Source organism: Bufo bufo, chromosome 9 (genome assembly GCF_905171765.1).
Source record: "Bufo bufo chromosome 9, aBufBuf1.1, whole genome shotgun sequence".
Classification (NCBI taxonomy): Eukaryota; Metazoa; Chordata; class Amphibia; order Anura; family Bufonidae; genus Bufo; species Bufo bufo.
This window is the reverse complement of record NC_053397.1, coordinates 204,806,796-204,824,904: the sequence shown is the minus strand read 5'-3', so window position 1 is coordinate 204,824,904 and position 18,109 is coordinate 204,806,796. Positions and strand designations below refer to the sequence as shown.

The 18,109-nt window shown below is 43.2% G+C and overlaps 1 protein-coding gene across 2 annotated transcripts in view; it reads left to right on the top strand.

Annotated features, from left to right (window-relative positions):
* The first annotated feature begins 166 nt into the window (after positions 1-166).
* Positions 167-18,109, top strand: part of LOC120979035 (cytochrome P450 4B1-like) — a 31,322-nt gene continuing 13,379 nt past the window's right edge. The window contains exons 1-6 of one of the 2 annotated variants that reach the window (XM_040407553.1): positions 309-397; positions 8,005-8,098; positions 11,139-11,283; positions 11,641-11,685; positions 15,429-15,556; positions 15,725-15,849. In XM_040407553.1, the coding sequence (XP_040263487.1) occupies positions 11,160-11,283; positions 11,641-11,685; positions 15,429-15,556; positions 15,725-15,849 (422 nt within the window). In that variant the 5' untranslated portion in view covers positions 309-397; positions 8,005-8,098; positions 11,139-11,159. Of the gene's footprint in view, positions 398-8,004; positions 8,099-11,138; positions 11,284-11,640; positions 11,686-15,428; positions 15,557-15,724; positions 15,850-18,109 lie in introns of both variants that reach the window. The other variant, XM_040407552.1, reaches the window with a different exon arrangement.

Here is an 18,109-nt window from a genome sequence, read left to right as displayed (position 1 = left end):
GGATTATAATCTCGCTGCTTCCTTCCTCCTCTTACAGTAATGCAGCTTCCTAGGTGCACTGATCGCTCCGTGTTTGGGTTGTGGACACACCTCACGCTTGTCTCCTCCTCTGTACATTGCCCTGACCTTTGCATTTGTGACATCGTATAGCTCCTGCTGTCACTAATATATACTCTGGACGTATAGCACAGAGCACAGTCCAGACATGGCATCCTCCATCCTGCCGGGTCTCCTCTCCCTGAGCCTCTCCGATCTGCTGTACGGGGGAGCCTGCCTGTGTGCCCTCTACCTGCTCTACAAAATCTCTGCCCTCTACCTGAGACAGAAATGGTTGGAGCGAATATTCAGTGCTTTCCCAGGTCCTAAACGCCACTGGCTGTATGGCAATGCCCACGAGGTAAGTGGCATCTGAATTTTTTTAATTATTCCCCCCCCCCCCCCCGCATTGAAATTTTTTTCTTTTTTAATGATAGCATAAGAAAGAAAGCACCGCGGCGCGGCGGCGCTCACCACTGGTCACAAAGTTGCTGTTTGCAGTTTATTCCTTGGTACACATAGTGGACGCGGACAGATCACAGGTGAATGGATCGCCTACAGCTGTTTCGCGCTGTGTTGTGCTTTGTCAAGCCTCCTGTGACGTGGAGGAGGAGGGGGTTATAAATACCCTCATCTCATACACGTCACTGGTTACAATGAAAGTGGTATAAAAAAACATGTGTGTTAAAACCAATCAGATGAAACCAGCTAAGTCACTCTTGTCATTTAACCCTAGAGGGCCCATGGTTGTGTTCTGATTATCCATGCTGCTTCTCGCTGCAGGAGAATGCGTTTTCTGTCCCCCCCCCCCTCTCAAGGGGGTGTGGACAACTTCAATACCCGCACATTTCAAAATTTCACTGTTCCCCGCATGTTCATTATGTATATGCTCAATTAATCTGGTTGCTCCATTTCTGGTAGTGATTGATTTTTTTGTGTTCCCTAAAGCGTCCATATAGACACCTGTGTGTCTTACCAATGTAATACCTCCCGCATGGGCACAGAATCGCATACGCAACGTATTGGGTCTTACAGTGTATAAATTGTTTAACTACATGTCCTACATGTCCTACATGTCCTACATGTCCTACATGTCCTACATGTCCCAGCTGTAGGTATTTCTGCTTGTGTACATGTGCGCACATAGAGCAGTGTCCACATGCGAAGTTTCCTCTGGGAGCATTCATGCCCAGCCAGTTATCAACTGGACGGGGGAGGTTGCTCCTAACAATGACAGATGCCGGCTGGGCAGGAGAAACCTCCCCCGTCCAGTTGATAACTGGCTGGGCAGGAATGCTCCCAGAGGAAACTTCGCATGTGGACACTGCTCTATGTGCGCACATGTACACAAGCAGAAATACCTGCAGCTGGGACATGTAGGACATGTAGTTAAAGGGATTTTGTCACCAGGTTCCACCCCTGTCAGCTAAACATATGCTGATGTTCAGGGCCTCATCAGGATTCCTAATGTGGGCTTCTAAATGTGATCCGTAGCCTTATTTTGCTAAAAAACAGGTTTTACTAACCTGTCACTCAAAGAAATAAGGTGCCCAAGGGGATGTCAGGGGATGTCAAGGGATGCAAGGTGCCGGCCGCACCCACTGCCGTTCGTGCCCAGCGCCGCCTTTCCAGACTTCTGCACCGCCTCCTAATCCTCTGTGCCGCCTCTCGCTCTCCCTCCATCCCCCCTCCTCCCTCCTCCTGCTGTAAGATCTCGCTCGTGCGCACAGGGCTCTGCCTGATGCGCCCGTGCGGACTTCTCGATTTGGCTTCTTAAAGCGAAGTGCGCATGCGCCGGCACTTCGCTCAACCCAGGTATGACCTGCACTCTGGCGCCAGCCTCTCAGAGCCCTGTGCGCACGCGCGATATCTTACAGCAGGAGGAGGGGGGAGGGAGGGAGAGCGAGAGGATTAGGAGGCGGTGCAGAAGTCTGGAAAGGCGGCGCTGGGCACGAACGGCGGTGGGTGCGGCCGGCACCATGCATCCCTTGACATCCCCTTGGGCACCTTATTTCTTTGAGTGACAGGTTAGTAAAACCTGTTTGTTAGCAAAATAAGGCTACGGATCACATTTAGAAGCCCACATTAGGAATCCTGATGAGGCCCTGAACATCAGCATATGTTTAGCTGACAGGGGTGAAACCTGGTGCCAGAATCCCTTTAAACAATTTATACACTGTAAGACCCAATATGTTGTGTATGCGATTCTGTGCCCATGCGGGAGGATTTACATTGGTAAGACACACAGGTGTCTATATGGACGCTTTAGGGAACACAAAAAAATCAATCACTACCAGAAATGGAGCAACCAGATTAATTGAGCATATACAAAATGAACATGCGGGGAACAGTGACATTTTGAAATGTGCGGGTATTGAAGTTGTCCACACCCCCATGAGAGGCGGGGGGGGGGGACAGAAAACGCATTTTCCTGCAGCGAGAAGCAGCATGGATAATCAGAACACAAGCCATGGGCCCTCTAGGGTTAAATGACAAGAGTGACTTAGCTGGTTTCATCTGATTGGTTTTAACACACATGTTTTTTTATACCACTTTCATTGTAACCAGTGACGTGTATGAGATGAGGGTATTTATAACCCCCTCCTCCTCCACGTCACAGGAGGCTTGACAAAGCGCAACACAGCGCGAAACAGCTGTAGGCGATCCATTCACCTGTGTCCTGTCCGCGTCCACTATGTGTACCAAGGAATAAACTGCAAACGGCAACTTTGTGACCAGTGGTGAGCGCCGCCGCGCCGCGGTGCTTTCTTTCTTATGCTATCATTATTATTACTATATCACCGATAGAGCACCACCGTAAAGGTTCGGGATCCCAGTGTTTTAAGTGCTCCAGTGACTACGTAGACACATGCAGCAGTGCCAGCTGCGCTCTTTTTTTCTCACTCTCTGTGATAAATTGTCTTTTTTTTTTACCAGCAAGTTTCCAAATGTACAGATGATGTAGCTGAGTTAAATGTGTCAAATCTTTATTATTTGTGCACTGTTTTCTAACTCTGAGGGTTGTAGATTTAACCTCTTCCGGACACATGACTTACCAGTATGTCATGTGTATTTCCGATAAGCCTTGTAACATCCCCAAAAAATAAAATCGCATTCCCAAAATGATCCAAACATGAAGTAGACATATGGGGGATGTAAAGTAATAACTATTTTTGTATGTATTACTATGTATTATAGAAGTAGAGAAATTGAAACTTGGAATTTTTTTAATTTTTTTTATAAATAAAAACGAATTTTTTGGACTCCATTTTACCAGTGTCATGAAGTACAATATGTGACGAAAAAACAATCTCAGAACGGCCTGGATAAGTCAAAGCGTTTTAAAGTTATCACCACATAAAGTGACACTGGTCAGATTTGCAAAAAATGGCCTGATCCTTAAAGGGGTTGTCTCACTTCAGCAAGTGGCATTTATCATGTAGAGAAAGTTAATACAAAGCACTTACTAATGTATTGGGATTGTCCATATTGATTCCTTTGCTGGCTGGATTCATTTTTCCACCACATTATTCACTGTTCGTTTCCATGGTTACAGACCACCCTCAATTCAATCAGTGGTGCTTGTGCTTGCACACTATAGAAAAAAGCGTCAGCCTCTCTGGTGCCCGGGACCATGGGAGCGCACGTAGGCTAGTTCTTTTTCCTATATTGTGCAAGCACGGCCACCACTGCTGGATTACAGAGTGGTCGTAACCATGGAAACAAGCAGTGTATAATGTGATGGAAAAATGAATCCAGCCAGCAAAGGAAGCAATATGGATAATAACAATACATTAGTAAGTGGCTTGTAGTAACTTTCTCTACATGTAAAATGACACTTACTGAAGTGAGACAACCCCTTTAAGGTGAAAATGAGCCCAGTCCTTAAGGAGTTAAAGGATAGCTGGGACCCCCACTGAGCAGGCACACTGCCTCTCCATTAATTCTCTGCTGTAAAAGGGGCAAATACAGCACTCGGCTATTTCGGGCAGTCTCATAGAGATGAATGGAGCAGGAGACTGACGATGCATTCATTTGGGACCCCTGGTATTGTGATTGGACCCCCACCGATCAATTCAATTTAGATATTGGGACAGCCCCTTTAAGAGGATGCAGTATCTTTATCTCTAGGGCTGAGTAACCATCACGATGATTGACTGCAGCCGTCATGTTTGTAGATGGGCACGTCCTAGCAGCCAGGTAAACCGCGCATTGTTTTGTTATTTTGTGCCATTTACTCCTATTAGTCAAATTTCCTCAAATCTTGGAAAAACCCTTTTAAGATTGGATTCACATGAATGAACGGGGATGCTTTGGCATCACGTATAAGTTCTTCAAGTCCAAATCTGTAAATGCTCTGTGTGAATTCACCCTGAGTTATGAAATGGTTTGATGTACTTTGCATTATTTTTCAGTTAGCAAGATCTCTGCTTGTTATCAGTGAAAGGAAACATTCGGAAGAATGGCTGTTTACACTGGTCTTTGTTTCCCCTTTGCACTGGTGGAGGATGTGCATGATTTATTACGAGAAGTGCAGTGCATCATAACTTAGACGCATCCTTCTGCTGTGTGCGCATATCATGAAAAACTATGTCACTCCCTGAAGGGTGCAGTTTCTTCAACTGCTTTTACACTTAAAACTAACACTGCACAGCGTGCATGCTTGGTGAGGGAAAACAGAGGGTGGTTATTAATGGTACACACTCAGATTGGGCCACTGTCACTAGTGGAGTACCTCAGGGGTCAGTATTGAAGGGGTTACAGTCACTAGTGGGGTACCACAGAGGTCAGTATTGAAGGGGTTACAGTCACTAGTGGGGTACCATAGGGTCAGTATTGGAGGGGTTATAGTCACTAGTGGGGTACCATTGGGTCAGTATTGGAGGGGTCACCATTACTAGTGGGGTCAGTATTGGAGGGGTCATCATCACTAGTGGGGTCAGTATTGGAGGGGTCATCATCACTAGTGGAGTACCATAGGGTCAGTATTGGAGGGGTCACCATTACTAGTGCGGTATGATAGGGGTCAGTATTGAAGGGGTTGCAGTCACTAGTGGGGTACCATAGGGTCAGTATTGGAGGGGTCATCATTACTAGTGCGGTATGACAGGGGTCATTATTGGGTCCTATTCTCTTCAATATATTTATTAATGATGTTGTAGAAGGCTTGCACAGTAAAATATAATTTTGTGCAGATGACAAAAAACTGTGTAAAGTAATTAACGCGGAAGAGGAGAGTATAATATATAATATATATATATATTTTTTTTTTTCATGAAAGTAGAACTCTACAATGGCGATTTCCTCATCAGCCTACACCAGTGATGGGTATACCCCCACAAAAAATATCACTGTCTTAATAACTTGTCATGTGGCCTTGAGCATCAATTACAGCTTGGGAACGACTGTTCACAAGTCGACTTATTGTCTGCTGAGGCACGGCATCCCACTCTTCTTGAAGGGTCATTGAGTTCAGGGGTACAGAGTTACAAGCCTCTACATGGCTACTCAGCTGATCCCATAGGTTTTCAATGGGATTCAGGTCTGGAGAAAGTGCAGGCCACTCCATTTGAGGTCCCCCAGTCTCCAGCAGCCGTTCATTAATGATGAGACCTCGATGAGCTGGAGCATTGTCCTCCATGAAGATGACATTAGGCCTGTGTTGTTCATGCACAGGCACAATGACTGGATTAATGATGTTATTCAAGTAGTATGGGCTTGTCACTGTTAATACAGTTGAAAAAAGACATAAGTTCATCAAGTTCAACTAAGGGATAAGTGGGGACACGAATGCCAATAGGAAATGAGACTCAGATTTCTACACATTTTTATAAGCATTAACGTCTCCTTGACGTCGCCGACATCGTTGTTGCCATTATTTCTGCTTACCGTGAATTGACTTTCATCAGTGAACAGCACTGAAACCCACTGGTCCCTCATCCAGCGTAGATGCTCCCTGGCCCATGCCTGACAATGACACCTGTGGTCAGGTACCTTTGTAGTTCGTCTAGCACGCAGACCACGCTGATGTAAATGGTTTTGAATGGTCTGACGTGACACTTGGGTGCCTCTCACCTCCCTGGAGTTGTGTGCCATTCATCATCCGGTTCCGCGGGGCATTGTTGACAATGAAGCGGTCATCAGTGTGGGATGTGGCCAAAGACGTCCACATCTATGCCTTTCTGTGACTCTTCCAGTCTCTGTATCTCTGATACAACCTGCTGATGACACTCTGTGACACTATAAGCTCAGTGGCCATTTACATCTAAGAACATCCTGCTTAAAGCCTCGCAATGGAGAGGTACTGTTGATAAATTGTTAAGTGTCATATTGGTCTCATGATGTCAAAATGTGAACAGCATGATGAGGAGGACTGTTTAATATCCAATTCTTATTGAACCAGGAAATTTATTGGATCAAACACCGGTTGTGAATTTTGCCGTTAAGCTCCTTGCTAGAGAACAGCAAGTTAATGGGTTGCATCAAAAGGGGCATAGCTGCCCGTAATGAGAACATAGTCCTGCCACTTAACAAGTCAGTAGTCAGACCACACATGGAGGACTGTGTACAGTTCTGGGCTCCTGTGAACAAGGAAGACATAGCAGAGCTGGAGAGGGTCCAGAGGAGGGCAACTAAAGTAATAACTGGAATGGGTGGACTACAGGACCCAGAAAGATTATCAAAATTAAGTTTATTCCGTTTAGAAAAAAGACGACTGAGGGGAGATCTAATTACTATGTATAAATATATCAGGGGTCAGTACAGAGATCTATCCCATCATCTATTTATCCCCAGGACTGTCTGTGACTGTGATGAGGGGACATCCTCTTCGTCTGGAGGAAAGAAGGTTTGTACACAAACATAGAAGAGGATTCTTTACGGTAAGAGCAGTGAGACTATGGAACTCTCTGCCTGAGGAGGTGGTGATGGGGAGTTCACTAAAAGAGTTCAGGAGGGGCCTGGATGTATTTCTGGAGTGTAATAATATTACAGGTTATAGATACTAGAGAGGGGTCGTTGATCCAGGGAGTTACCGTATTCTGATTGTCTGATTGGAGTCAGAAAGGAATCTTTTTCCTCTAAAATGAGGAAAATTGGCTTCTACCCCATGAGGGTTTTTTGCCTTCCTCTGGATCAGCGCAGGATAACAGACTGATCTGGATGGACAGATGTCTTTTTAGAGCCTTACTTTGTTATTATGTTACACTTCCACCACTTGGGAGTAGAAAAAACACCCGTTGCGTGGACATTAGCAAGGTCACGAAATAAGGTCTTGAGACTTAGGCCTCATGCACACAACCGCTTTTCGGGTCCTCATCCAAGCCACAGTTTTTGTGGCTCGGGTGCGGACCCATTCCCTTCAAAGGGGCCGCAAAAGAAACATCCGTTGCCCCATTCCGTGGCCCCGCAAAATAATATAACCTGTCCTATTCTTGTCCGTTTTGCGGACAAGAATAGGCATTTCTACAATGGGCCGCCTGTTCCGTTCCGCAAATTGCGGAAGGCACACGGGCGGCTTCCGTTTTTTGCGGATCCGCGGTTTGCGGACCGCAAAAAACGGCACGGTCGTGTGCATGTAGCCCTAGGCTGAGTTCACACTTAAGTTATTTGATCAGTTATTTCCATCAGTTACTGTGAGCCAAAACCAGTAGTGAAGCCAACTCAGAGATCAGGTGTAATGGAAAGATCTGCACCTGTTCTGTGATTTTGGCCACAACCTAGTTTTGGCTAACAATAACTGTTGGAAATAACTGACCAAGTAACTTGTTTTACACATTTCAAAATGTTATTTTTTTGTTCAACACTCCTCCCAAAACATTTTAATTTAAAGGTCATCAGAAAAATCCTACGTAACCCAAAAGGGCACCAGAGAAAACATCAACTCATACTGCAAAAAATCAAGTCCACACTAAGCTCCGTCGACAGCAAAATTACATTTATAGGGTTTTTTGTTGCTACTTATTGCAGGCTCCAGGAGTGCCCCTCGAATTTTGCCTTTGGAGCCCAGACTACATGGTAGAATTAGAGGGTTCAGAAATCTCATGGTGGTTTTGTATGGCGGGTGCAATTTTTATCTGTATCCATATCTTGCAGAACTGTACAATGCTCTGCTTGCTGGAAGTGACTGGGTTCTTCACCTTTACCTTGCATGCCGTAAACAAGCTGCTTGCTATGTATAGAAGGACAGGGGAGAGATTAGTAAAAAGTGACCAAATTCCGGAGAGATTGACGACCTTTGTACCAGTTTTCCTGACTGACTTTAAAGTCTGCGCAGTTTTATCTGATGTCGTGGTTCCAGAGGTCTGATCCTGCTGATTATATGGTGGCTATACAAAGTGACATGTTATCGCTCTGTGATTCCTAAAGTCAACTCCAAGTTACATTATTGTCTTTAATAGGTGAAAGGATAAAAATCTCATTACTAAGTCACAAGAAAGATCTGTTGAAGACATTGGGCAATACATTATTTGGGGAATAATTTCTAAAGCTAGCCATACACATTAGATGTACAGTATGTTGGCCAAACCACTGATTTAAAGGGAATCTGTCAGCAGATTTGTCCCTATGACACTGGCTGACCTGTTACATGTGCGCTTGGCAGCTGAAGGCATCTATTTTGGACTTATGTTCATATGTGCCCGCATTGCTGAGAAAAATTATGTTTTGCATATGCAAATGAGCATCTAGGAGCAACGGGGGCGTTACCATTACACCTAGAGGCTCAGCTCTCTCATTTTTCTCAGCATTGCGGGCACATATGAACATGGGACCAACACTGATGCCTTCAGCTGCCACGCACACATACAACAGGTCAGCCAGTTTCATAGGTAAAGCATCTATAGTAATTTGCATAGGGGTCTCCAGACTCTACTTCAATGGCAGATTTTAGGGGAGAGAATGGTTTGGCATGTTGGATCTCTGAATGCTCTTTTGAGCAAGAGCTATCTCAAGCATATGATCAGCTAAACTTTCTGGAAAGGGAAGATCTAAGAATAGTCCAAAATAATCATACTTGAGGTAAAAACATAAAAACAATCCCCCTAAGAGGTAATTTGGGCAAGAGGGATTAAACAAGGATTGTATTGAACCCCTGGTGCCTTAAAACTAAGCTGGAGGTTCCTCAGAAGACAGCAAGAACTTGCACCATTACAGTAGAGATAAGGTAGTTTTAGGGTACCCCCAGTACATTTTTTTCAGGAGTTGGGAAACACCACTCTTGAGAAATGACAGCGATTTCTCACCACTCTTGAGAAATGACAGCCAAGACATCTCTACATTCTCAACAATCTCTTTATCAAGTGACCTAACCATGGTTGCACTTATACCTAGTTATCACCCCATATCACTTCTTCCATATACCTCAAAGCTACAGTACTTACACTACATGTCCATTCTGAAGTGTGTCCTCTCACGTCTCTTCCTGCTCCCTCTTTGGCCGGCTACAATCCTGCTTCCGACCCCATCACTTGACTAAAACTCCCTATTACCAATGACCTGCTAACAGCCAAAACCAAAAACATTACTCTGTCCTTCTCCTCCTTGAGCTGTCCTCTGCCTTAGATACCGTTGACCGCTCCCTTCGGTTACAAACTCTCTCATCTCTTGGTATCACAGAACTGTCCCTCTCCTGGATCACATCATACCTCAAAGACAGGACATTTAGTGTCTCCCACTCTCACACCACCTCCTAGTCTCATTCCCTCTCTGTTGGTCTCCCACAAGGCTCTGTCCTAAGACCCCTGCTCTTCTCTATCTACACCTTGTCCTGGGACAGCTCATAGAGTCTCTTGGCTTTCAGTATCACTTTTATGCTGACGACACAAAAATCTACCTCTCTGGTCCAGACATCACCACCTTACTATTCAGAATCCCACAATGCCTATCTTCCATATCCTCCTTCTTCTCCTCTCACTTTCTAAAACAGACCTATCTATCACGATCAATGGCTGCACACTCTCCCGGTCAACCAAGTCCACTGCTTTGGAGTGACCTTGGATTCTGCCGTCTCCTTCAGACCGAAAATCTAAGCCATTTCTACCACCTGCCGCCTCCAACTCAAAAATATCTCCCACATCCGTGCATTCCTCAATCAGGATTCTGCAAAAATGCTTGTACATGCCCTCATTATCTCCTGCCTAGACTACTGCAACATCCTCCTCTGTGGCCTTCCATCTAGCACTCTCGCACCCCTCCAATCTATCCTCAACTCTGCTGCCTGACTCATCCACCTCTGCCCCATTACTCCTCTGCCAATCCCTTCACTGGCTCCCCATTGCCCAGCAAATTCAATTCAAAATACTAACAAATACGTATAAGGCTGTCCACAACCTGTCCCCTCCGTACATCTCTGAGCTACTTTCCTGATACATCCCCACATGTAATCTCCGATTTTCACATGACCTCCTTCTCTCCTCTCCTCTTATCACCTCTTCCCACAATCGCCTCCAAGATTTCTCTCGTGCATCCCCCACACTCTGGAACTCTCTACCCCAACATATCAGAATCTCACCTACAGTGGAATCCTTCAAAAGAAACCTGAAAACCCACCTCTTCAGACAAGCCTACAACCAGCGACCCTGCTGAGGCTATACTGCCATGACCAGCTTTACCCTCTCCTACTCTGTCCTTCCTCCATATCTTGTAGATTGTAAGCCCTCATGGGCAGGGCCCTCTCCCCTTCTGTAACAGTTTGTAACTCATCTTGTTCATGCTTAGTGCAATTGTGTGTATTATGTATGTGCACCCCTTTTCATATGTACAGCGCCATGGAATGAATGGTGCTTTAACAATAAATATAATAATAATAAAAGAGAGTCTTCAAGTGCAGCCACACTCTGACACCATAATGGACTCGAACTACCCCTCTCTTACCAAGAGGGGAGGAACAGGGTGGTTAGGCCTGTTCCTGTCAACCGTTGGCAACCATTCCTCCTCTGCTGGAATGAATGCCATTAAAAATAACTTCATATAAAACATTTGCAGATACCCCCAGGTCTGGGGTACTGCATCTGCTTTGAAACATCTAGGCTAGGCAGCCTTCTGCTCTGAATAATGGTGGGACAAACTGAGGTTTTAGCTGAAACCTTTCTTCTTCTTAACAGTTTAAACGAGATGGAAATGATATGGACAGGGTGAATGGTTATGCAAAACAATTTGATTACGCCTTCCCCATTTGGTTTGGAAATTTCTTCGCCTCCCTCATTATCTATCATCCAGACTACGTTAAAGCCATTTTGTCCAGGCAAGGTGAGAAACAGTGCTGATTATTTATTATATTTGCACTTTATTTATTCAGGAAAATCATCTCAAAGGGATATTTTTTCAGAAACTGCACCACTCTTATCTGAGGGCAGAATCTGATATTACAGCTGAGCCCTGAAAGGGTCTGGACTGCAAAAACAGACGTGGTCCATGGGCAACAGAGTAAAAATCAGAGAGATCCTTTGTAGCTTACATTTTTTGTGACTTTTTGTTACAAGTTTGCTCTGTATCGTTGGTAGCGAACAACAATGCTCCCTGGGTTTTATGTTAATCAAAACTGTCTGCCTTGTCATGTTTAACGAATATATCCTTATCAAATCTTAATCTACCATGTCTTTATAGATCCAAAGGACAGCTTTGCTTATTACTTCTTAACTTCCTGGATTGGTATGTAACATGACTTTGTAATCTGTATCATATTAAAGCATGGTGTAACATACATTTTCTGACCACTAGGCTTTCAAATAGAACACTTTATGAAGAGTGAAATGAGGCATGATGGGTAATGTAGAAGGGATGTAGTCACCAACAATGTGGCGTGCCAGACGGGAGGCTATTTTCTATGTGAGCAGAATTCTGCCTATTTGGACTGACATATTTATATATATTCCCAGTAATACTGATCTACATCTGGAAGAGGACCTGTCACCACTCCTGAAATGCCTGTTTTAATAGCTCCATGCATTCCCCAAGTAATATCAATTCTGGAGCATATATTCTTATGGCTCTATGTTGTGCCATTACTGTATTATTACTTCTAAAAGTTATGAATGCTAGCAGTCTGCAGTAAGGGTACAGAGGGGTGGTAACCAGTTGGGGGCGTGTACCTGCACAGACTCACTCTATCCAATCAGTGCTGCCTTTTTTAGACTGTGCAGGTACACACCTCCAACTGGTTACCACCCCTCCGTACCCTTACTGCAGACTGCTAGCAATTCATTCATAACTTCTAGTAGAAATAATAAAGGAATGACACAACATAGAATCGTAAGAATAGACGATCCATAATTGTTATTACATAGGGAATGCATGTAGCTATTAAAATAGGCATGTCAGGAGCGGTGACAGGTCCTCTTTAAAGGGAAATGATAATGGGACTGTATTTAGGGATCAGTGTCTCTTAGCTGGGTTATTGGTACCATCTCTTGTATGGGGTCTATTGCTGTATTAGGGTGATTTAAGGCTGAGGAAAGGGTGAAAAGTGTTTCCCAACAGAATTATTAGCAGGGAGAGGGATTGTCCAGGATTTTTATTTTTTTCAAATTCCCTCCATCATCAGCAATACCTGTAAAGAAATCTATACTTACCTGCTCCCCGCTGCTCCGTACTGGCTTTGTGACTCCCAGGCTGTCTACACTGGACATCGAGCCCGTTTCTGTCAACTTCCACATGAATGGGATCATATGTGTGTAGTGTGACCTGGAACAAGGGTATTTTGGACTATGAACGATTGAGGAGTCCGTACATTTGCCTCTATTGATACTATACAAAGCTCAAACTCATATATAAAATACAAGCTCCCTATTTTGAAAAAAAGATGGTAGGCACTCCTCCTCTTAATGGTTTTGCATGCAGCACTATTAATTTATTAAACAATATTAAACAAATAATATAGATTAATTAAAAAGGAAAAATAAAAAAAGAAATAATAAAAATACATATGCTAGATATCCAGATATAGACATGATCCCGTTATAAATTAGTATTCCAATAGGATAAAGAAATATCATACATAATTATTAGTCAGTGATATTGTTATACTCTCAGTAATGATTCAGTGCATCAATTCATAGAATCAATGATGAAGCAATGTATCAATTTATAGGGTCAATATTGTTAATTCATTATGTCAATCCATTGTATCAATTCATAAGGTTTTTCAATGTTGTCAGCATATAATCAATATTGATTCATGTATCATTACAGTTCGTATGTCATTTCAAACAACAATGATGGCTGGAAAGACAAAACTGATTAATAGTATTTGCTATTCAGTAATGATCGGACTGACTATTGAAATGTTCCATACACATAGTCCTTTTGTTAATTCATATCCATGATCAGCATATCCTATCAAAATGGTACTTCAGACTATGCTAATTCCAAGCAGGAGTATGTAGGTATGAAAGTATAACTTATCAGTGTAGATATATTCCAAATTAGAAGAAGTTTTGGTTAATCCATAGTATCTGAGAATCAGTAGCCAAGTAACGAGTGTTGAAATAACTATTGCACAATATTCTGCAAATAGCTGATTATTTAGCTGATTAATTATGCTTGGCAGATAGAATTAGCTGTGTAACATCAGCGTTATGTCACTTGGGGTAGACTCGTAATACTGGGGTGTATTGTTGCTTGAAATGGCATATGAACTGTAATGATACATGAATCAATATTGATTTGCTGACAACATTGAAAATCTTTATGAATTGATACAATGGATTGACATAATGAATTAACAATAGTGACCCTATAAATTAATACATTGCATCATCTTTGATTCTATGAATTGATGCACTGAATCAATACTGACGGGATAACAATATCATTGACTATTAATTATGTATGACATTTCTTTATCTTATTGGACTACTAATTCATAATGGGGTCATGTCTATATCTGGATTTTAATTGATTAATAACATTTTATAGCATATGTATTTTTATTATTTCTACTTTTTTTCATTTTGCCTTTTTAATTAATCTATATTAGTTGTTTAATGTTGTTTAATAAATGAATAGTGCTGCATGCAAAACTAGTAATAGGAGTGCCTACCATCTTTTTTTCATTTTTATAACTCTTTACGTACTGGGACTGGGTGACCCAGTAGGTAGTGAACCCCCTATATCCATCACGTCATCATAGTGTGAGCCCCTCAATACAATTTGATATTATAAACTCCCTATTTTATTGCACTTTAAAGGGTTAACTATGATTTATGCGGTTTTGTGCACTTATGCTGTTTTAGATTGTTGAAATGTGTTTTTATGTTAATTGTAATGTTCATTTGCACTATTATTGCACAAAATCTGCACTGCACTGTGGATAGGGTTAATACACAGCCAGATAATACAGAGAGACTTTATGACTTTCTACTGACTAACATTGTTTCTGTTTAGGCTGTGCTTCTCCACTCCACCCCTCCCACTATAAGATTCTAGTTCAGTTAGCAACTGTATATAAGGAGAGCAGTCAGAGTTTGTAGTTGTAGGGATCAGTGCTTAGCAGGAGAGACTCTGCCAGACTGTATGTGTGACCAGAAGAAGACACTGAGGTGGGAATACTCTGCCACAGTCTCTGAATCAACAGTCTTTGACTTAGGAACTAGCCGGATGACTAAGCCTTAGACCCCGAGCCACCAGCCCTTTGGCCAGGGTACCAGCCTTCTGAGAGAAAGAGGGACAGCTAGTTCAGGCCTTTCCTCAGCACAGAACCTTCTTCCACCAGGGAGGAGACAGGAGAATCCAACTCAGTGCATTGACTATATTTTTTTGCCCATGAGTTCCTCCAGTAAAGAAGCACTCTGGTTTACTGAAGACCCTAGCTCCCTATAACTGTCTGAACTTATTTCCCATTGGGGTGCACCACACCTTACCATCACCTGTGGAGAACAGCAACATGTGATGACACATTGACAGTGTTGTAGCCACCCCAATCCTAGCAACTGCATGTGCTGTTGCAGCCAATGACTGGCTTCAGCGGTGACCTTGTCCCCAAGCAGCACATGACCATTCAGGGACACATCATTACTGAGGACAGTCATAGGCTTCAGCAGTGCCTGTGACCCTGTTTGTTAAAGAAGTTGACCAACATAGACCAGAAGTGTAGTGAAGACAGATGGGAACCAGAGTGCCGGAATAGATCAGCAGGGAGCCAACCCCTATAAGAATGGTCTGCCACACAATCACATCTTTCTCTCACACATCCTAAATTTGGAAAATCTCCAACAATATTCACACATACAGGTGGGACTAATGATATTAGCAATTTTTTGCATCTTTTAAGCCTCATACTTTAAGTTATCTTTTAAGCAATTTTAGTGCATGCTCCTGGCTCTAGAAGTAAAACTTTCAATGGTTGATATATATCTCCACCATTTTGACTTGTCTACTGCCTTTCTGTCTTTCAGGGAAAGGTTTGCTGGTGTTGTCAGGACAGAAATGGCACCAGCACAGAAAACTGTTGACCCCGGGATTTCATTACGATGTTCTGAAGCCATATGTCGGAGTGATGTCCGACTGTGTTAATGTCATGCTGGTAAGGAGAACTCACCAGGTTCAGAAACCTCCCCACCAGCCAACTAAAAATCCATCTAGTGTAAAACAGTACATAGAAGACAGGACGGGAGGAGGGGATCAACCTATGTGTGGTTATTATTTGTTTGCAATGAATTATGTACTTAGGTTGATGATGAATCTTGTTTAGGAAAATTGGGAACGACTGGTCCCAGATAAGAAACCAGTGGAGCTTTTCCATCACGTCAGCCTCATGACCCTGGACACCATCATGAAATGTGCCTTCAGCTACCAGAGCAACTGCCAGCTGGACAGGTTGGTTCTTGCCTACAATTATTTCTATCCGTTGCAGTTTCCCTCCAGCATGGTTCACAAACCCTGACTGATCCGTAGTTTTTTTTTTTTTTAACAATTCTTTATTGTTATCATGTCAATGCGATACATCAGTAAAGTAAAATGCATATAAGGTGTACAAAAGAACAATCGGTTCACATTTCTTTTCTTCCAAACATATGATGAAAACATGACAAACCTATGTTTTCTAATTTCTCCCCCCCTCATCCCCCCCCTCCCCTCCTGTACCCCCCCTCCCCTCCCTTCCCTTCTCTGGATGTCCCGGCTACTTCTGAGGAACATTCAAACTTTCAAATTTCCTAATCGATCTCTCAAGTCTTCTTGTAGATACCACTCTGTATATTTAAAAGGCCCCATTACTGAGGGGTATTCAGCATGTGGAATGTATTGCAGGATAAACCTTTTCCAAGTTTTATATAACTTCTTTCCCAGGGTTTCTTTTTTAGCAATAGCGTTTTGCCATTCCATCTGAAAAATACGTCTGATCTGGGTTATCAATAGATCCAAACTAGGGACCTCTGCAGTCAACCACTTCATCAGCAAGCACCTTTTCGCTTCCAACACTACTGTATGAGCTAACATCGTCAGTTTCTTTTCCTCACTGTTCCCATTGACTTCATCAGTCTCCATTTCTTCTGCTTGGAGCACCACCAGTGATGGCGTTAGACCTGTGTGGCTACACCCAGTGCGCTCCAATAGCTGAGCTACTTGGGTCCAAAAAATATCTAGCTTGGGGCATTCCCATAGTCCATGAAACAGATCAGATTTTGGGACTCCACACTTGGGACAGGCTGTGAGTCTGTCGGGTTTAGCTGTTGACACCGGAAAGTCGAAACCATATATGGCATGGTGCAAGATTTTGAACTGGGTTTCTCTCATTTTTTCATTTGAGACTGCCCTGTACACAGCTTGAAGCCCCGAGAGAGCCACCAGACCAACATCCCTTATGTTCAGCTGAATGCCCCATTTTTTGAATAAAGACCCTCGTAGGGATTCCTCCCAAGAATCTCTAAGAGCATTATAAAGCATGGAAATTGAAGTCTTGTTTTTATTGCTTATTAGGGAGTCAAATTTGTTTTTTTGCCATTCCTTAGAGAGGTCTTTTAACAACCCTCTCACATAACTTCTAACCTGCATATAAGGGAACGAATTCGGCCCTTGGAGAGCCCATCTTTCCTCCACTTCCTTTAACGTCGCCTATCTGGCTTCCTTCTCATGGAAGAGGTCTCCCATCTTATTTACCCCCTTGTTAGCCCATGTTTGAAAAGACTTGTCCGTGTTTCCCGAAACAAAAGCAGGGTTGCCCCTAATGGGTAGGTGTTTAGAGAACTGAAATGATAGGCCAAACAACTTCCTAATGTTCTTCCATGCGATAATAGTGTCCCTCAATATCAATGATTTTCTCGCCACCACTGGAAGCTGAGATACTCTCGTATGTACCAAAGCCATCAAATTCCAAGGGGCCGCAAGCTGGCGTTCTACATGCAAGTTAGAGTAGTATGCTGATTCGTTGGCCCAATCAATAATATGCCTGCTGAGACATGTCAAATTATAACCCCGTAGGTCTGGGAAGTTAAGACCCCCATGACATCTCCTGAGCTTTAGTTTTTTTAAAGAAATCCTCACCCGTCTCCCTCCCCAAAGAAATTTGACGAACCTACTTTCCATTTCAGTTACATCCGCGTGACGCAGAAGAGTTGGAATAGTCTGGAGAGGGTACATCAGCTTCGCCACTCCCATCATTTTGATCAGGTGACTTCTCCCTACTAACGAGAGAGGCAGGTTTTGCCATCTATCCAGATCAGACTTGATTTTGGAAAATAATGGGGGAAAGTTCAATTGATATATTGAATGCGGGGACTTCCCAATCTTGATCCCTAGATATGTAATTTGTTTTGTCGCTTTCATGATGCCTATGCCTGAGGATCTCCTATAGGCCCCATCATCCCCCTGCGCTAAGGGTAGCAGTTCGCATTTGGACATGTTGATTGCGTACCCTGAGTACCTACCAAAATCCTTTAGCAGTTTCATTACTTTTTCTAATTAATTTTTCGGATTTGCCATAAAAAGTATAACATCGTCCGCAAATAGTGCCGCTTTCACCCGAGCCTCACCTACTTTATTTCCTTCAAACACTCTAGAGCTACACAATTCCCTTGCGAGGGGCTCTAACGCTATATTGAACAAGAGGGGTGATAATGGGCAACCCTGTCGAGTGCCT